The 16,351-nt window shown below is 47.0% G+C and overlaps 1 protein-coding gene across 1 annotated transcript in view; it reads left to right on the plus strand.

Moving 5' to 3' along the window:
* The first annotated feature begins 1,543 nt into the window (after positions 1-1,543).
* The window catches only part of LOC119169464 (uncharacterized), a 96,538-nt gene continuing 81,730 nt past the window's right edge, over positions 1,544-16,351 (plus strand). The window contains exons 1-3 of the mRNA XM_037420526.2: positions 1,544-1,767; positions 3,789-3,886; positions 15,885-15,992. Coding sequence (XP_037276423.2) covers positions 1,742-1,767; positions 3,789-3,886; positions 15,885-15,992 — 232 coding nt within the window. The 5' untranslated portion in view covers positions 1,544-1,741. The remainder of the gene's footprint in view (positions 1,768-3,788; positions 3,887-15,884; positions 15,993-16,351) is intronic.

A 16,351-nucleotide genomic window follows, 5' to 3' on the forward strand; every position in this document is an offset into this window, starting at 1 on the left:
CTCCTTTCGGTCTTGTATCACAGTGGGGGCGTACACACAGACTACTGTCCATTTTTCTCTTGGTAAGCGTCGTGAATCTAATCGTCGCCATCGCGACGACAAAAAGCCGAGCGAACGAGGCTTACCTTACACACACCTAACCCACCGTCTGGCCGACGCTCAAGGCGTCGTCCCATCGACGCCGCGTGAAATCGGCGACGAGCGCACGCGGCCAGCACACCGAAACTTTTTCGAACCAGCCAGTCGCCACTACCCTTGATCTCCCTGGGTCGAACGCTGCGGGTACGCCACGTCTCCCTCATTCAGGCGTCGCTTTACTGGCGTTGTTTCGACTGTATCCATGTCCAAAGTAGCGTCAGAGCTGATGACTGGTTCAGGCTTGTGTTGGGTTTCCGTCTGAGTCGAACGCCGTTGCGTTGGAGTGTCCACAACCATATTTTTATATGTGTCTTGCCAAGGTGTCTCCACATCTCTCTCGCTGGTCGCCATTCCTTGGGACGCCTCCACCACTGCCTCCGACGCCGCGGCCCTCTCTGCTTCCCCTTCATTCATCAGCAATTCAGTGTGGTCGGCATTTGTTGCTCGACTTGCTGCACTGGCGTAGGAACGAGTACAGTCCAGCCTCTAATGCCCAAAAGCACGACAACCCGCGCACCTCGGCACCGTGCAGTCGCGACGAATGTGTCCAATGTTCCGACAACGCAAGCACAGCGGCGCTCTTCCTGGCATGACCACCATTGCCGTGCCGCTCCCAAGACGCATCTGGTGGGGTATGCGATCCGTAGTAACGCCTTCCTTTAATAATAGCCGCAAGAATTTTGTGGTTGACTCAACTCCTTCGATGTATTGGTCTCTCCACTTGTCGCTGATGACTTCTTTAACTACACCGTACTCCCGGAAAGCACGCCGTACAGTCTCTGCGTTGACGTCAAAGGCTACCCAATGCAACTTGACACGAACCTCTAGCCTCTCTGGGTCGACGACGACGCAGGGCTGGTTTTCACGCAGAGTAGGCCAGCGTCCAGAAATGTCTTCTTGGTCTCATCTGTTTTCATGTTAAGAAGGCAGACATGTGACTTCTGATACGCTCCTATGCCGCTCACCTCTTGAAAGAGGACTTATTCCTTGAGCGGCTTTCAGAAGTCATCAATCCCGTACGGATGCGCTGCGATGATGCAGTGCAGAACCAATGCGCGCCTGAGTCCATCTCCTGAGGGCAGTGGTGTCAGAATTGAACGGGAGTTTTTGGGAAGTGATTTTCACGAGAATCCACGGCCAGCGTACGGCGCTTTTACAGCTCTTGACGAGTCTGCCATCTTGCGTCCGCACGCGTCGGTGACCAGAAGCAAAATGAGCCACCTCGGAGCACATCCTTCACCGTTCAAACAGCAAGCTACCTAAATCTACCACTTACTGCTGCTCACGAGCATCTCGAACGGAATTGTGTTTTCAGCATTACCAACAAGATGGCGCAATGAGCGCACATTGCCTCGTTGCGAGGCGGCGCCCGCTCTAATCTTCTACGCGTACTTTGCCCGGCACAGAGAAGGAGAGCCACGCTCCCTCGCGTGCTCTTATCTCGCAGTGGCGAGGAAGAAAAGGTCGTAGGCCTCGCCTGGCCTTGGTTTTTACCTGGAACTATTATGCTGTAGTTACCGGGTGTACAAAGATCACTGAAATCATAGCAGTCCGCGTTAGCGCAATACGCGTGCTTTGCAGACACAGCAAAGCAACAAGTGACATGCTTATTTGTGTGCATCCGTACTTGTGAGTACGTTTTGTGCGTCATTTGTGCGTGAGGAACGCAAGGCATGTTTCGATCTGCTTTCCATTCTGCCCGTGACCTTTCACTTTGTTGCTATCACGTTTCCGACAAAGCTGGGACTTTTTCTTCAATTAGCCAATTCAATTGTCTCAAAGTATACCGTCAAGTCTCGGCTAATCACGAATACTTCAACAGTCGGTTTCCTTTTCACGGACATTTATAGTTTTCATCATGATAACTGGGCTCAGTGGACACTGGCTGTTCCAAAACGAATCAAAGAAGCTCTCTCGGACGGTCAGTATTAACCGGCAGTATTGAAGGGTTTTTTACATACCGGCAAAATTGAGTGTAGGTGCAGGGTCTTATCACGCACTTTAAGCTCTTTGTCTCTTTTGTCCCAACGGCCTTTAGAATTCTCACAGGAAGGAATGAAACGAAGAAAAAGATTAGCAAATATTGCGAAGAACATGCAGCACAGGCACCCCGTAAGCTGAAAAAACATCATTTCCAGAGTGCTCTGTAGGCTATCGTGGGACAACTAACACAAATATAAATGCAAAACTCCCACTACGCCTTGACCACCGCGACAAGGAGGTATAAGGAAGCACCCAACATGTCATTGTTAGATATTCTGTCGATAAAATAGGTACGCGCTATACATATATACAAAGGCCAAATTATTTGGAATAGGAGCAACGGAGCCCAATAGGCACACGCTATGAACGGACAGGCCGTTGAAAAAGTAATAATAGAGGAATCTGTGCAGCGTGCTAATCTGTCTTCAAGGACATTCAGGACATGCGAAGGGATGCGTGCCGGGCGTAGAGACTGATGCAAGAAAGACCGCTAGTTAGCTTAGCTACTAGTGGTCCTCCTCACCCTTTCCTTAGTCTTTCCCGTTGTTTTCCTGGGCACAGTTAGCGCTGCGTTACAGTCAAACAATTCGGCAATTTACTCATTACGTCACAGTGACTTGTGGGCCTTAGATATACATGTGCGTACGTGTGCATAAGTGCGCGCTTCTGCTTTTACGTTTTGCCGAACTCAAGAAGTCTGCAGCTGGTCGCGAAAGGTAGCTATGCCACGCTGTATATCTCTGGCATAGCCACGATGGTCATGGCCACAATACGACCATGCGCCAGTGGCATAGCCAGGGCAAAATGGGTGGGGTAGTGGAAATTATCCTGAAATTTTTTCACGCCTTGAAAACTTTTTCAATTTTTCACATCTTGAAGGTGATATGGTGTTAAACGCAATGCGACGGATAGGTGCCTCAACTGTGTCGTCTAAGCAAAGCGTTTGAAACACTTGCCTTTTCGTGCAAGCGTTGCTTGGTCTATGCAGCGTGATATAAGCTACGGCCCTTAGATTTACTTTTGTATGAATTTTGTAGTAAAAGATACAGAATACAGATACAAGATACAGAATAATAACGTGTTGTAAAAAGCAACAATTGCTTTTTAATTGACGATCGCACAAATATGAACGCTGATTCTTGAGCAATATTGGTGGGTGCTGTGTATGTGGTCGGCCGTTCGGAGTATCTTTTGGTGTCGTTTAAAGTATCGTTAAAGGTGGACCAACAGACATTTGTGCAGACAGACAGATTGAATTTTTTTCGTCGAATGTCTCAAGAAAGACTATCGTCTTTAAAAATAACAAGGTGTTAGCAGCCATTCGCTGACTGTTTCACATGAAATTGATTCATGCAACACATGAGATTTGGCAGAATTTCTTTATTGACGTTCCTCTATAGTATGTTGTGTTTGATACCCCTTCAACAAGGCACAAAAATTGCTTAACATTTGGTGGTCTTAGCGTGACCTTATCGATTTTGGATACCAACATATACCCGACACCTTTGTTTGGCACACTGCCGCAATAGACACTTCTTTGCATTAGGATTGTCAATCGGTTGAGGAGTGCTTTGGGTGTGTGTCTAACGTATTATTGTGATAAAATAGTGGCATCTCTTTCTTCACATTTGATGATTTTCATTGTGGTATTTCTCTTTTAACCACAGAGATAACATGGGGGGCTGTTTGGCTACATTCCTGCTGGCGACAGTCCTTGTTCTCATGGTCACCATGGCTGTCTTGGTAGTCGTCTTCCTGGCTTCGAGTGAGTTAACGGAACTTTGGTATTGCTCAACTCGCGCCTGAACAACATGCGTCTGCCAAAGGGAGGTTGTATAAATAAAGTAGGGCGTGTTCAGCTTTTTATTTTCATTTCATTTGATTTATAATACCGTCAGGGCAAAAAAGGCGTTGAAGAGGGGAGTGGATAAATACATAAAATATACTAATAAAACAGTGCGATAAATACAAATAAAACAATACAATAAAATACTTAGATAATACCAACATTTCTGCAGAATGTACAAAAATAGTTACTTTCAAAATATAAAAAAGCAGAAGCAATAAGCTTAGGTATCACATTTTCTTGGTTATCTTAGCTAATGTTTTGTCAGCAAGTGTGAAATCAGTGACGGTCGTGACATTAGAGAGAAGGTGGTTCAATTCTTGAGATGTGTGGGGAATAAATGACTGAAAGAAACACTTAGTGTGACATGATGCGATTCCTACCTTATCGCGATGATCAACACGGTTTGCGAAGTACGGAGGCTGGAGTATCAGGTCAAAAGGAATATTAGGCTAAAGCTTTATATGTCTTTCTGATGAACGCCATGAGGACGAACTCCGTGTTCATTTCGACAATGGGGGGTTCTTTATATTTAGCGACCATCAAGACATAGCCGCTCCGCATGGTAATCAAAATGCGTTCTGAAGTGTTGTTAACCTACATATTATTATAACTTTGATCAGGCAGATTTAGCTTTAAGTTTTATTTGTAAAAACAACCCTACATTTTAAGACCTCATCAGTATCTTCTTTAACGGTTGACTGTCTAGTTTGCTCGAAAGCTGGTATTTATTAAGGTTTATCTCATACTTCACTATCCCTGCCCGCCGCTTTTGTCTATGCTCAGTTTTCTCGATCGGTTCCGTAGGCCAGCTACGTGAATGCTCAGCAGAATCACAGCCAGCTGATGTTCCCATTTCTCGTTTCTATATACCAAGGTTTTAATGATATCCGGAAATATATTTAGTAACAGCGGGCCGGTACCATGCTAGCGTGTATTTAAACGGCCTTCGAAAGCCATGCAGGATACAGCGCATTGGTAAGAGGAGCTGGAGGCTCCCGGTATAGGGTAAGAAACTTCAGAGCTGGCTGGACATCCTCTCCTTCTTCCCCTCCGCGAAGAAAAACCAAATGGGTTGTGACGAGGTGTATAGATGTAATGAGCAAGAGGTCCTAATGAAGAAAAAATGTTCGTCGATCTCCGACCTACGTTAAAACTGTATGCTATACTGTACAAGGCTGGCACTGTAGTAACATACTGCAAGGCTAGCAACAGCGGCACAGGCTTTCGCCTAATGAGAACGTGGGTATTTTCGGCCTCTTTCACAGGCACATGCCCTTTGCTGTTTCTGCTCCATTCTGATACCCCCGGGGTGAACAGTAGCCACTCTGGTGACTCTTGAAGTAGGTAGAATGAGGGGGTAGTAGCAGCGCCTGAGAAGGTCGATGTACATGGTCTCGCATCCTGAACGACACAACTTCGGCGATTGTGTGAGGGGCTCGACGATGTCGTGCACCGGCGAGGAGTTGTAAATGACGTGGTACGGATCATGGTAGCTTCCTGGAAGATTGAAGAAAAGCCAGGGACGTGAGGGAAGGGCGTACCAAAACCAAAAAAGGCAGCCAGCCGGAACCTTAAGAGCGTGGTGATGAATGTAGTCATAGCGCGTTTTCTGTCAGCCTTGAGCTTCAGTTGTCGTGAAAAGAGCTGACTTAGGGCAATTGTTCGCGTATCTGGAGACTTCTGAAGTTGCAGTGCACTCAGAAGTGTCAGGGTGGAACAGCATAGTAGTGTTCAGTCGGTCGGATGGAAGGAAAGAAGGAAAATTTTTATTCGCAAGGAATTGGAATAGGGGTCATTAGCTTGATGCGTGGGGCCCCAACTCCAGGGCTCCACTTGCTGCTGCCGCCTTCCTAACATGACGCAGAAGTGCAAGCTGCACCTCTGTATCAGAGTCGGCGAGCTGTGCCACTCATTGTTCGAAAGTATCGGAAAGCCTGTACTCACCTTAAAAGGTACCTAAATTTGGTGGCTGGTTTAGTCATCCCCTCGAAACGTGGCAGAGCGTTGGTGAGCCGCCACACCATAGACAGGCATGCTCATACAGCGTTGTAAAATTATTGTGTAATCTTTGAAGGTTGGGAAAGACTCCCGTTTGAAATCAGTGGAGGGTAATCGCGTCCTCCCCTTGCATTTGTTTGTGGGAGATGCTGTATTTCTGTCGCATCCCTCACTGTTTAGCAGAAGTTTTTCAAGGGTTCATTCTGGATGGGTCGTTATTCTCCTCGACAGCTTCCTTCTGGAGTGTTTCGAAAGATTGGATGTGCTGTCAATGCTCTGTTTGGTTTATGAGCCCTCGAGCAAAGGTGTCGGCACTTTCGTTTCCCTTCAGGCCTGCGTGCCCTGGGCAGCAGATATCAGCCTGCATTTGTTCGTCCATCTCTCGCCTAAGAATTCGCTTAGTTTAATCGAAAGGCGGCCTCGTTAAATATGGCACGCTTCCTGTTAGTTGGACATAATAATGATCTGCTGTTTATCTCTCTGTTCCTGCGCTTTTATTGCAGGGGCAATAGCAAATTCCTCATTGGCGATCGAGGACGTGTACAGCGATGAACATGTTAACCTGCTGTTATTGCTGCTAAGTGCTTGTGCAAATCACCTTAAAAATTATACCTCGAAGCGTCCGCAAACCAACATTTGATTTGTTATTTAATGTTTTTGGAGCCATCGCACTCTCTCCTTTTTCCGCTTTCTGTTTGTTTGTAAGTCCATGTTCTTAGGCAGTGGTGAGATCGAGACCTAGCTGTGGACGGGATTTGGGATTTTTATGGGAACATCGCCTATGTTCTGGGAGTATGGTGAGAATCGCACCCTAGCGAGTATTTCTCCCCTTTCTTCCGTTTGACGGAGACAACTTTTCTGCGTAGTCAGTACCACTGTCTTTAGCTCTGAGTATGTGTTATATAAGCCGAGTTCGGTATCTGTTGGGTTAGTGTGCTTACCGGTAGCCCTAGGTCTACTTTGGAGGCCCGCCTGGTGATAGAGCCGACAGTTTCTTCTCCAGATTTGTTGAACGCGTGGAAAGGTATACACTATACTTAGCCTTACACAGTACGAGTGCCTTTACTTATTTGATTGTCTCTTTTCTTCATTCCCTGTTTGTGGTGTGTTATTCTCTGAGTCATTCTTGAAGCTTGTTTCGTGGCTGATTTTAATATGTATGTTGTTAAACCCCACATATCAATCATTTTATTATGTATATTGCATGCTTCGCTCGTCTATTACTCTGAACCCAGTAACCCGGAATACGTGCAATGGTTACCTCACGTACTTTGACAGCTTCAAAGTGTATGTCGATGTTTCCATCACTTTTGTAACTTTTTCTATGCACCCTGATAATTTCAGATTTGCATGGAGCACAGCTGAGTCCGCTGGCCTTGGCAAATTTTTCAACTGCTGTTGCAGCCTCTTGAAGTGTCTGCTCTTTGCTCATCAGAAATCTACGCGTTGCTCATATGGTGATATTGTTAGGAGGCAGTGGGCATGGCACCGTCGTCGTAGACGAATCGACGAAGAAGAAGCGGACTCAAAGAGCGAAACGCTGGCAGCCCTTGGGTGTCACACCTACCTGTAATTATTGTAAATGCGCTCGTTTTTCTCTTCCGTGTGTTCGTAATCACCGTAACGAATTGATGGACATGCTGGGTAACGACGCGCCATACAACGGAGCTCCGCAGTAGTCGTCAAATCGGAGCTTCCGTGATGGAACAAAGGTCTGATCCCACGGACACCTCTTCATCGGCCTTGTCAACGCCTGCGCCATTAACGGCAACGCCTCTACCGGCCTCACACCCACCCACGTATGTGCTGACGCATCCGAGGCATCTAGGAACGTTCTGCGGTACCAACAAAGTTGATGTCGACGACTGGATAGCCGAGTACAAACTTACCAGTACGCCCAACCGGTATGACACGACGCTTATGCTGACCAACGTGCTGTTTTACCTGAAAGGCACGGCCAAAGGCTGGTACGAGAACCACAAGGAGGAGATCGGCAGTCGGGACACCTTCAAGGAGAAGCTTCGCGACTTATTTGGGGAGCCCATCGGTCGAAACGTGGCTGCAAAGGAGGAGTTATCAATACGTGCTCAGACGCCCACCGAGCCATATATCTCGTATATACAGGAGGGTTGGCCCTATGTCATGAAGTCGACAGTGACATGTCGGAGCCTGATAAGGTTGGCCACGTCCTCAAAGTAATAGTGGACGATGCGTTCAACCTGCTAATGTGCCAGAACTGTTTGAGCGTCTAGGAAATTATTCAGGAATGACAGCGTGTTGAGCTGGCCAAAAGCAGGCGTATTTATAGATCATTCAATCGCCTGCCGAACACCGCTGCGACGTCCTTCTGCGAAGATGGACTGACCTCTCGTCGGAAGTCTTCACCGGTGTCTGAAATTACGCGAATTGTCCAGCGGGAAATCATAGCAATTACACCTGCTCTTCCCACCAACGACCACGTCGATTGGCAAGTACCTCAGGTTTGCGTGGTGGAGTTGATTGTGCGGAAAGAACTCAGCAGTTTGGGCTTCGATGTCTGCAACGTTGCTCAGTCTCGACCAAATGGCTTCCGTTCAAGGTCGCCACGTCGCCCCAGGTCTTCGCCCCAAGAATGGTCCTATCTACGCTCTTCCAATCCGACCAAATGGCGAACTGTGGATTATCTGGCGATCTGCTTTAACTGCCGCCACATAGGCCACGTCGCACGGTATTGCCGCAGCCATTGGTCCTCGTCCCGAACCCAGTATAACACTGCTCGCCGCGCCAACAGCCACCGCCTTTACCAGCCTCCTGCACCGATCCCTGACAACTACCACCGCCTTCCATCCTTCGATTTTTACGCTTTAGATGCTCGTGATATGCAGCACAGCCGCATACAATCGCCTGGACGTCACCAGTGCCGTTCACCGCCTGGACGTCGCCCGTCGTCCCCTTTTGCTCTAGGACAACGCCCGACCTCTCCACTCAATTACGATCAGGGAAACTAAACGGTGCACCTCTTAGAGGTGACGCTGTATCCTCCATACCGACCTCAAATCCCCTCCTTGTACTGCCGACACGACGAAATTCGATCAACGTCGACGTTGACGGCTTGGCTGTTTCTGCACTTATTGACACCGGGGCGCATATTTCTAGAATGAGTGCCTGACTTCGTCGCCGCCTGAAGAACGTGCTTGTTGCAAATTGTGTAGAGGACGAGGAGCGACACTATCATCAATAAGGAATTAGACTGGCATTCGGAATAAAGAAGAGGCCAATCGGGTGGGCTTCACCATGGGCTCGGCAGCTCGTCCTTTTCTCAACATTTTGCTGGCCTGAAACCCGGGAGGAAGGACCTTCGGAGGTAAGACAGAGCGCCTTCTCGAATTTCGAGGACTTTTGTGAAGCCGCCGTTGGCTGAAGCTGGTGTGTGAAGCCAAACCATTCCCGAGAACCAGATCAAAAAGCATGACACTACGACATTGCTTGAGACTTCGTGCTGTGAAGCGTATGTGACGGACACCTAGTTGACTGCGACTTCACCAAGTGACGTGAGCGGCCAGTGATCTCTCACGTTTCCGACACTGGACTGGATAATGGAGGCCCTGTTTGCAAGGCGGAATGAAGTGCGCAAGGCCGCCACGGAAGCCATCGCCAACATTGAACGTCAAATACACGTGAAGAGTCCGTCACTAAGTGTGTTACGACATATTCATCGAATTTTGATTGAACATTACAAACTTCCAAGAAAATTGACAAGGAAGTAGAAGACGCCGTTCATATAGATCGCTTGGAAACTGGGACGGGCGAAGAAGAGCTTTATGAACCCCAGATTATTCTAGCCAAGGCCAGAGTGGAATATAAGATCGCGGACTTATTGAATTTTTGCCAGCCTCGCGTGAAGACCATGGGGCCAGGGATTTCGAAAGATGTGCGGGCTGGCGTGGACTCTTCGTATGTAGCACGGCCGTGTGGCCTTTGCTTTTTCAGTGGCAGTCTTGTTCACGAAGTCTCAAGCAATGTCGTGGTGTCATGCTTTTGCAAGAAATTCAAAGACAAAACTTCTCAAGGTATGCTACACCAGAAGCTCGCAGAAGAAACCATGTTTCTGCCAACGAAACCTCATCATCAAGAGTGCAAGTTTACTGAAGGCAATGCGTTAGAAGGCACGTATATGGAATAAGCGTCGGAAGCACCGTTGGAAAAGCTGGTGTGAGAGCAAACCCAGATTGTTTCACGTGGATTTATTTAAACCTACAACTATTAGGGACGAACATTGTGTGTTGAGTGTTTACAACAACTGCGATCCGTCAATATGTCCTCCGCAACAAACTTCTGTATCGCCGCAACATGAAGTCTGATGGCCCGCAATTTTTGTTACTTATTCCCCGAAACCTCCGTGCCACCCTTCTTCAACACCTGCATGACGCTCCGACGGCAGGGCACCTGGATTTTTCACACACCTATCACCGCGTGCGGCTTTGCTTCTTTTGACCTGGCCTGTATAAATTTGTGCGCCGCTATGTAGCTGCTTGCCAGCGCTGCCAGCGTCGCAAACGTCGTGCTCTTCGTACAGCTGGCCTGCTCAGACCTATCGACGTTTCCCCAGAACCCTTCTTCCGCGTCAGCCTCGACTTGCTCAGACCTTTCCCGACGTCCGTTTCAGGCAATGAATGGATTGCTGGCGCAACTGACTATGTGACCAGATACGCTACAACTCGTGCCTTGACAAGTAGCTGCGCTACAGACGTGGCAGACTTTCCACCTAATGACGTCATTCTGCAGCGTGGGGCACCGCACCACCTTCTGACGGATCATGGCCACTGCTTCCTCGCAAAAGTTGTCGACGAAATCCTCCGTAGCTGCTCTACCAAACATCACGTTACCACTATTTACCAACCCCAGACCAATGGTCTCACGGAGTGCCTCAACGAACACTTACAAACATGTTGTCCATATACGTCTCTCCTGACCACCGTGACTGGGATGAAACGCTTCCCTACGTTATGTTTGCATACAATTTGTGAAAGCATGCCACCGGCTGTTATTCTCCGTTCTTTCTTCTGTATGGCCGCAACCCTGCGTTGCCATTCGACACACTCCTTTCTTCCGATACTACCGAACCAACAGTGTATGTTCACGACAATGCATCTCGAGCCCGCGTCACTCGCCAAATTGCGCACACTAACTCACTGCTTCTCGGGCCTCACTAAAAGACCGCTACGATGACTGGCACTGTGACGTTGACTGCCCTGCTGAGTCTCTCATCCTACTTTAGACGCCACATCGACGTGAAGGCTTGTGCGAGAAGCTACTCCCACGATACACAGGGTCCTACAAAGTTATCCGCAAGGTCATTGACGTCGACTACCTCATCACTCTCGTTCAACCACTTTCATCTTCTGCCACACCCCCTACTGATGTTGTTCATGTGTCGCGACTAAAACGCTGCTAAACTGACAGTCCTGATTGACTTAGCGGCACCGTGACGGCGCTTCGTCCACCGGGGGTGATGTTACGAGGCAGTAGGCATGGCTCCACCGTCGTAGATGACTCGATGAAGAAGAAGCGGACTCAAAGCGCGAAATGTGGCTGCCCTGGGGTGTCACACTTACCTGTGAAAATTGAAAATACACTCGTTTTTGTCTTTCATGTGTTCGTAATCCCCGTAGCAATAACATCCACTTATATAGTGTAGCCTAATCTCGGCACTTCATCCAGACCTCGCGTGAGTCCTAACATGGTGATAATAAAGAGCAGGGGAAAGAGAATGGCGTTTTAAGGGGTACCTTCGTTTGACATCTCAACATCGTTCGACATGGCTTGCGTTATGCCCACTGAATCCCAACTTTCTGTGAGAAAAGCCTTCATGTAATCGTAATGGTTTGTACCACATCAATGGTTATTTAATTCTGTTAGGGTGGCGTTATGTGAAATATGGTCGATTGCTCCATTTAAATAAAGGGATATTATTAAATGTTGTCCTTCTATAAGTATAGAGCTAATATTTTCCTCTTGTAATAAAAGGAACGCGTCTAAAGTGGAGACGCCATTGCGGAAACCCAGCATAGTACCTGCAAAAAGGCCGTTGTCTTGCTATAAATTTTTAGAGCCAGTTGTGAATAACTCTATCAAAAAGCTTTTTCATGCATGACGTCAAAGAAACGGGTCTGAGTGCCTGCAGGCATGGCTTCTTCCCGGATTTTGACATTGTAATAATTTTGACTACTTTCCATGAGTCGAGTCTTTTTCCACTGATGCAATAGTTGACATTAAAATTGTTTGTCGGTCCATCTGTAACCTTATCACTGAGGTTCCTCATGATTGCGTCTGTGATTTGATCTGCGCCAGGGAACGAATTTCTCTTGGCTGCTTGAGCAGCCACAGCGACCTCTTTTTTGGTAATTGGGGCGTCGAATCTCTCGTTTCTCTCACCAATGTACTGCATTTGAATGCCGCAACTATCAGTATGCTCTCCTATAAATCTGTCCTTAAGTGCTTGTATTAACTCCTCATCCGTACACATATACTCATGCATTAATCATTTAAGGCTTCGCTCGTGAACTATATTGATTTTTCTAGGTCAAGCGTGTTCCTTACGGTGGCAGAAGTTTTCGCATTGCTTAGAGTGTCCTGTAGTGAACTGCAGAACTAGATTCATGCATCAGGTGCAATTTTCTTAGCCTATTGATTTGAATCATCTCTTACAGCAGTGATTCTGTGGAGAAGGTTCTGGTTGAGTCGCTGAATTTTTTACCTTTTAGCAGACGGCGCTTGCACTCCAACGGGTGGAGCAGGCGCCGATCAACTGCTGTAATCTCTGCTGTTCTCGCGATGCGTTTAAATGTTTGTTTGTGAACCGAGATTATGTACTCTGACCATTGCCCAATCGCTTTCGGCACACAGTCGGGTGGAGGATTGCGTCGTGGGTACTTTTCCCAGTCAGTAATCACCGCATCTCCTATGACTCTGCGTAGTTTTGGAATTGAGAGGGAAACGCTGATTATGTAGCCGCTGTCGAGATTCTCTCCCAGGTTTGTCCAGTTAGTGTTATTCATTACGAATGAATGTCAGATCTGGGAACGTGTCATGACTTACGCTGTTACCTAGCCTCATAGTGTGGTGGGTAGAGTAATTAGGCTCAGTCCTAGTTTGGATACAGCGTGTTCGAGACTGGTTTCCTTTAGGGAATCTCTCGAATAACACCATGTGGTGCTGGGTGCGTTAAAGTCGCCCAATACCACAAGTCAATCTCAAGCTTCTGCAATGCCGATATCATCTGTAAGCAATTCACCAAAGTCGTCATGTTTGTATTTGAGAGGGCTGTGTATATTTATATCACGGTTTTTGCTTTGCCTTTCTTCAGAGGCAGGAGCACGATTATCTGAAGATTTATCTTCAAGCTTTCGGTGTGTTCCTCATTTGCTGCAACACTTTTTTCTAACTAGCTAGGCTACGTGGGGATAATTTGGATCTTCTAAACAATAATATCCCTTCAGTTTCACCATCTTGGGCCCAACATCCGGCAGGCATATAACGTCTGGCTGAATTGGTAGCGTGTTCAAGTAATTTTAATGTGCTGCGGCGTGCTTGGGAAAAGTGCGACAGTTCCACTGCCATATCTCTAAATTTTCTGCACTTTTCATATTATTTTCAGCCATCCTGCATGATCTTGTCCACGTGGTCGCGGCCCGCTTTTAATGGTTTGTCACTATCTGGGGTGGTGAGGAGGCGTTTGCTTAGTGCCCTCTGCAAACCTCTCAAAGCATTGTTTACGTACTGCTTTTGAATTTTCACTTTTTGTCCAAAAAGTTTTCATTTCTGCCAAAAAATCAGCTAGTTTATGCAAAGTTGCTATGTTTTCCCTGTTCGCTTGAAGCTGCGTCTGCACTTGCTTTACTAGTTTACTGCTTTCTGGTGGAGCAATCAATGAGTGTTGACATATCGTTTCCCGCTCATTTCTGCACGTTTCGCCTTGTCGGCTATATACTCTCGCTCCTCTTTATTGCCAACGGGAGGTTGCCTACCGACGCTGGGTTATTTAATTTTTATTTGCATTATCTCAACTGCTTTCCATTCACGAGATGACCCGTCTGTAATACCGGAACATTAGGGGACACTTTACTCGCCCAGCTCACCTTGTTTTGTTAGTGTTTCGGTACGTCCTCAGTAATAAGGCCCGCGGCTGCTGCTGCTTCTTTTTTCCGGGCATGAGTGGAGCTTGTTTCCATGCTGATATTCGGTGTTATCTTCAATATTGGTTTTCCGGGGGTCTCCGCAGGCTGGCTAGTGTTTAGTTCTTGCGGTGTCTTTGATCTCTTTCCGAACGTGATTGTGATCTGGAGCTGAATGTCGATGTCTGCCGCTTCTGGAGTGCCGCTTCCTCTCAGTCTGAGCTAAACCATCGATGAGGTTTCTGCTGGTGTTGCTCAAGTTGCGAGAATTCTTTCTTTACGTAGGTCCACTCTGTCTTCGAGGAATGTCTACTCTTATTATAAAGGGAGCCACATTTTACAGTTTTTTTTGCACGATTTGTCTACTGTGGCGTGCTCCTCATTGCATATGGCGCATTTCAGTGCACATTCGTCTAAAGGAGTAGGATCAGACGTCCCACTCTTGGAGCACACGTTGGTGTTCGGGGCACACATTGGCTTGGTTTTCAGCTGATCGACAAATCTTGCAAACCAGTATGCGAGGCTTGTATGGGTAAGGGATCGCCTCTGCCCCCACAAAATAGACCCACCAGAGCAGCACGTTACCCAGAAAATGCAGTATTGCTGACTTCGGCTGTCGAAAGATTCTGGTCTAGAACATGAGGGTGCGGGTTGACAATGTGATGATTCACCAGCTCGTCATGCGTAGATGCCATCACACGTCCGAAGCCGTGTGGGCCATGTGCTACACAAAGCATCAAGTGATTCTGGTGCTTCACTAACACCTGCAGTGTTATGGTGGAGTGAACATGTCGAAAACTTCAATTTCATTACCCATAAGAAAGCAAGCCGTTGGATCGATTTAGGCTGATGATGACTATCTTTGGTTGAAGCAGTGCGCATGAGATTTTAACTAGATTTTATTGAAAAAAGTAGTTCGGCTGCTTCTCCACACCTGTTTTTTGCTCCTGTTTCTTCGTTTTCAACCCATGCGAACTCCTTAAACCAGAGACAGTGATCATCATCGTGAGCCAAGGATTTCGTACAGTTTACGATGTAGAACACTCTCTCTGAGATTTTCTACTTACTCCCTTGCGCAAGGCCATTACACTCATTGGTCGGATCAGTGTCGGATGGATGGTTGACGTGAATTTTAATAAAAAGCATAGGCACATTTTATATTGTTGAGCAATGCTAGCTGTCGATGAAACGGGTTGAACGTAAAGCACGCATCTTGGCTATCGAGCGCCAATGACCGAATCATCACTCTTCTTGATCGCTGTTTTGCTCTTAAACAGTACCCAAAACACGCGGCCTCTCCGTTAATAAACAGGTCATGCTGGCTATAGATCACGGTATCTTCTCTCTATGTTGGACAGCTTCCTAAGTATCAGATACAAAGATGAAAAGAAGAAGGAAAAAAAAGCGCTGACGGCGCTTGTCGTGCCTCCTCCTGAAGCCCGTTTAGGTCGGGAAGTGGAGGGTTGCTCCGAAAAGTCATTTTTGCCACCTTTGTGTAACGTTGAGCGAGTTTGATTTCCATGTACCTTTGGCTTTTAAACTTGCACTTTATATAAGAACACTTAAAGATACAACTACATTAAACCGAATATTTGTTTTACGCACTCACAGCACGAAATCCCGGACACTAGTCATAAAGAAATTTACTTTATATACGCCACACCTTACATCCTTTGTTCGAAGATATGATTTTATTTGCCTCTATGTCCATATTCCTGGTTTTAGTTCATTCCTAATTTTTACTCGCAACGGGCCGTTTGTAGGTAGTGACGAGAAGGACAACACTGCCAAGGACGTACTGAATCGAGACAACAGCGATCTCTTTGACGGAGAAGTACCTGGAGCCGACATCAAAGTCCTCACGCCAACAGGTACAAGTTTGACGCCAGCGCATAATACGACTTCTCATAAAAATGAGCTCAAGCAGTGAACTATATGAAGAAATAAATCTGAATCTTGAGCTCTCAACGGGTCAATATATGTTATCGAACTTTATAACTTCTACTTTCTGCCGCTAATGAAATCGGGCTGGTCGATGGCTTCATTGGCTGAGAGAAGGATGGGTGGTGTGCTGATAACTTCAAAAAGTTTTCATGTTGCATAGAAAGAGCGCAATATCTTTTTCGGGCGGAAAATAAACTGTGCATCATGGATAGTGCTTGTCAGTGTCGTTTAGACTTGTTCCTGCGTGAAAAGATACTGCGCTCATTCTGTTCAAGTCTTTCGAATG

Source organism: Rhipicephalus microplus, chromosome 2, assembly GCF_043290135.1.
Source record: "Rhipicephalus microplus isolate Deutch F79 chromosome 2, USDA_Rmic, whole genome shotgun sequence".
Taxonomy (NCBI): Eukaryota; Metazoa; Arthropoda; class Arachnida; order Ixodida; family Ixodidae; genus Rhipicephalus; species Rhipicephalus microplus.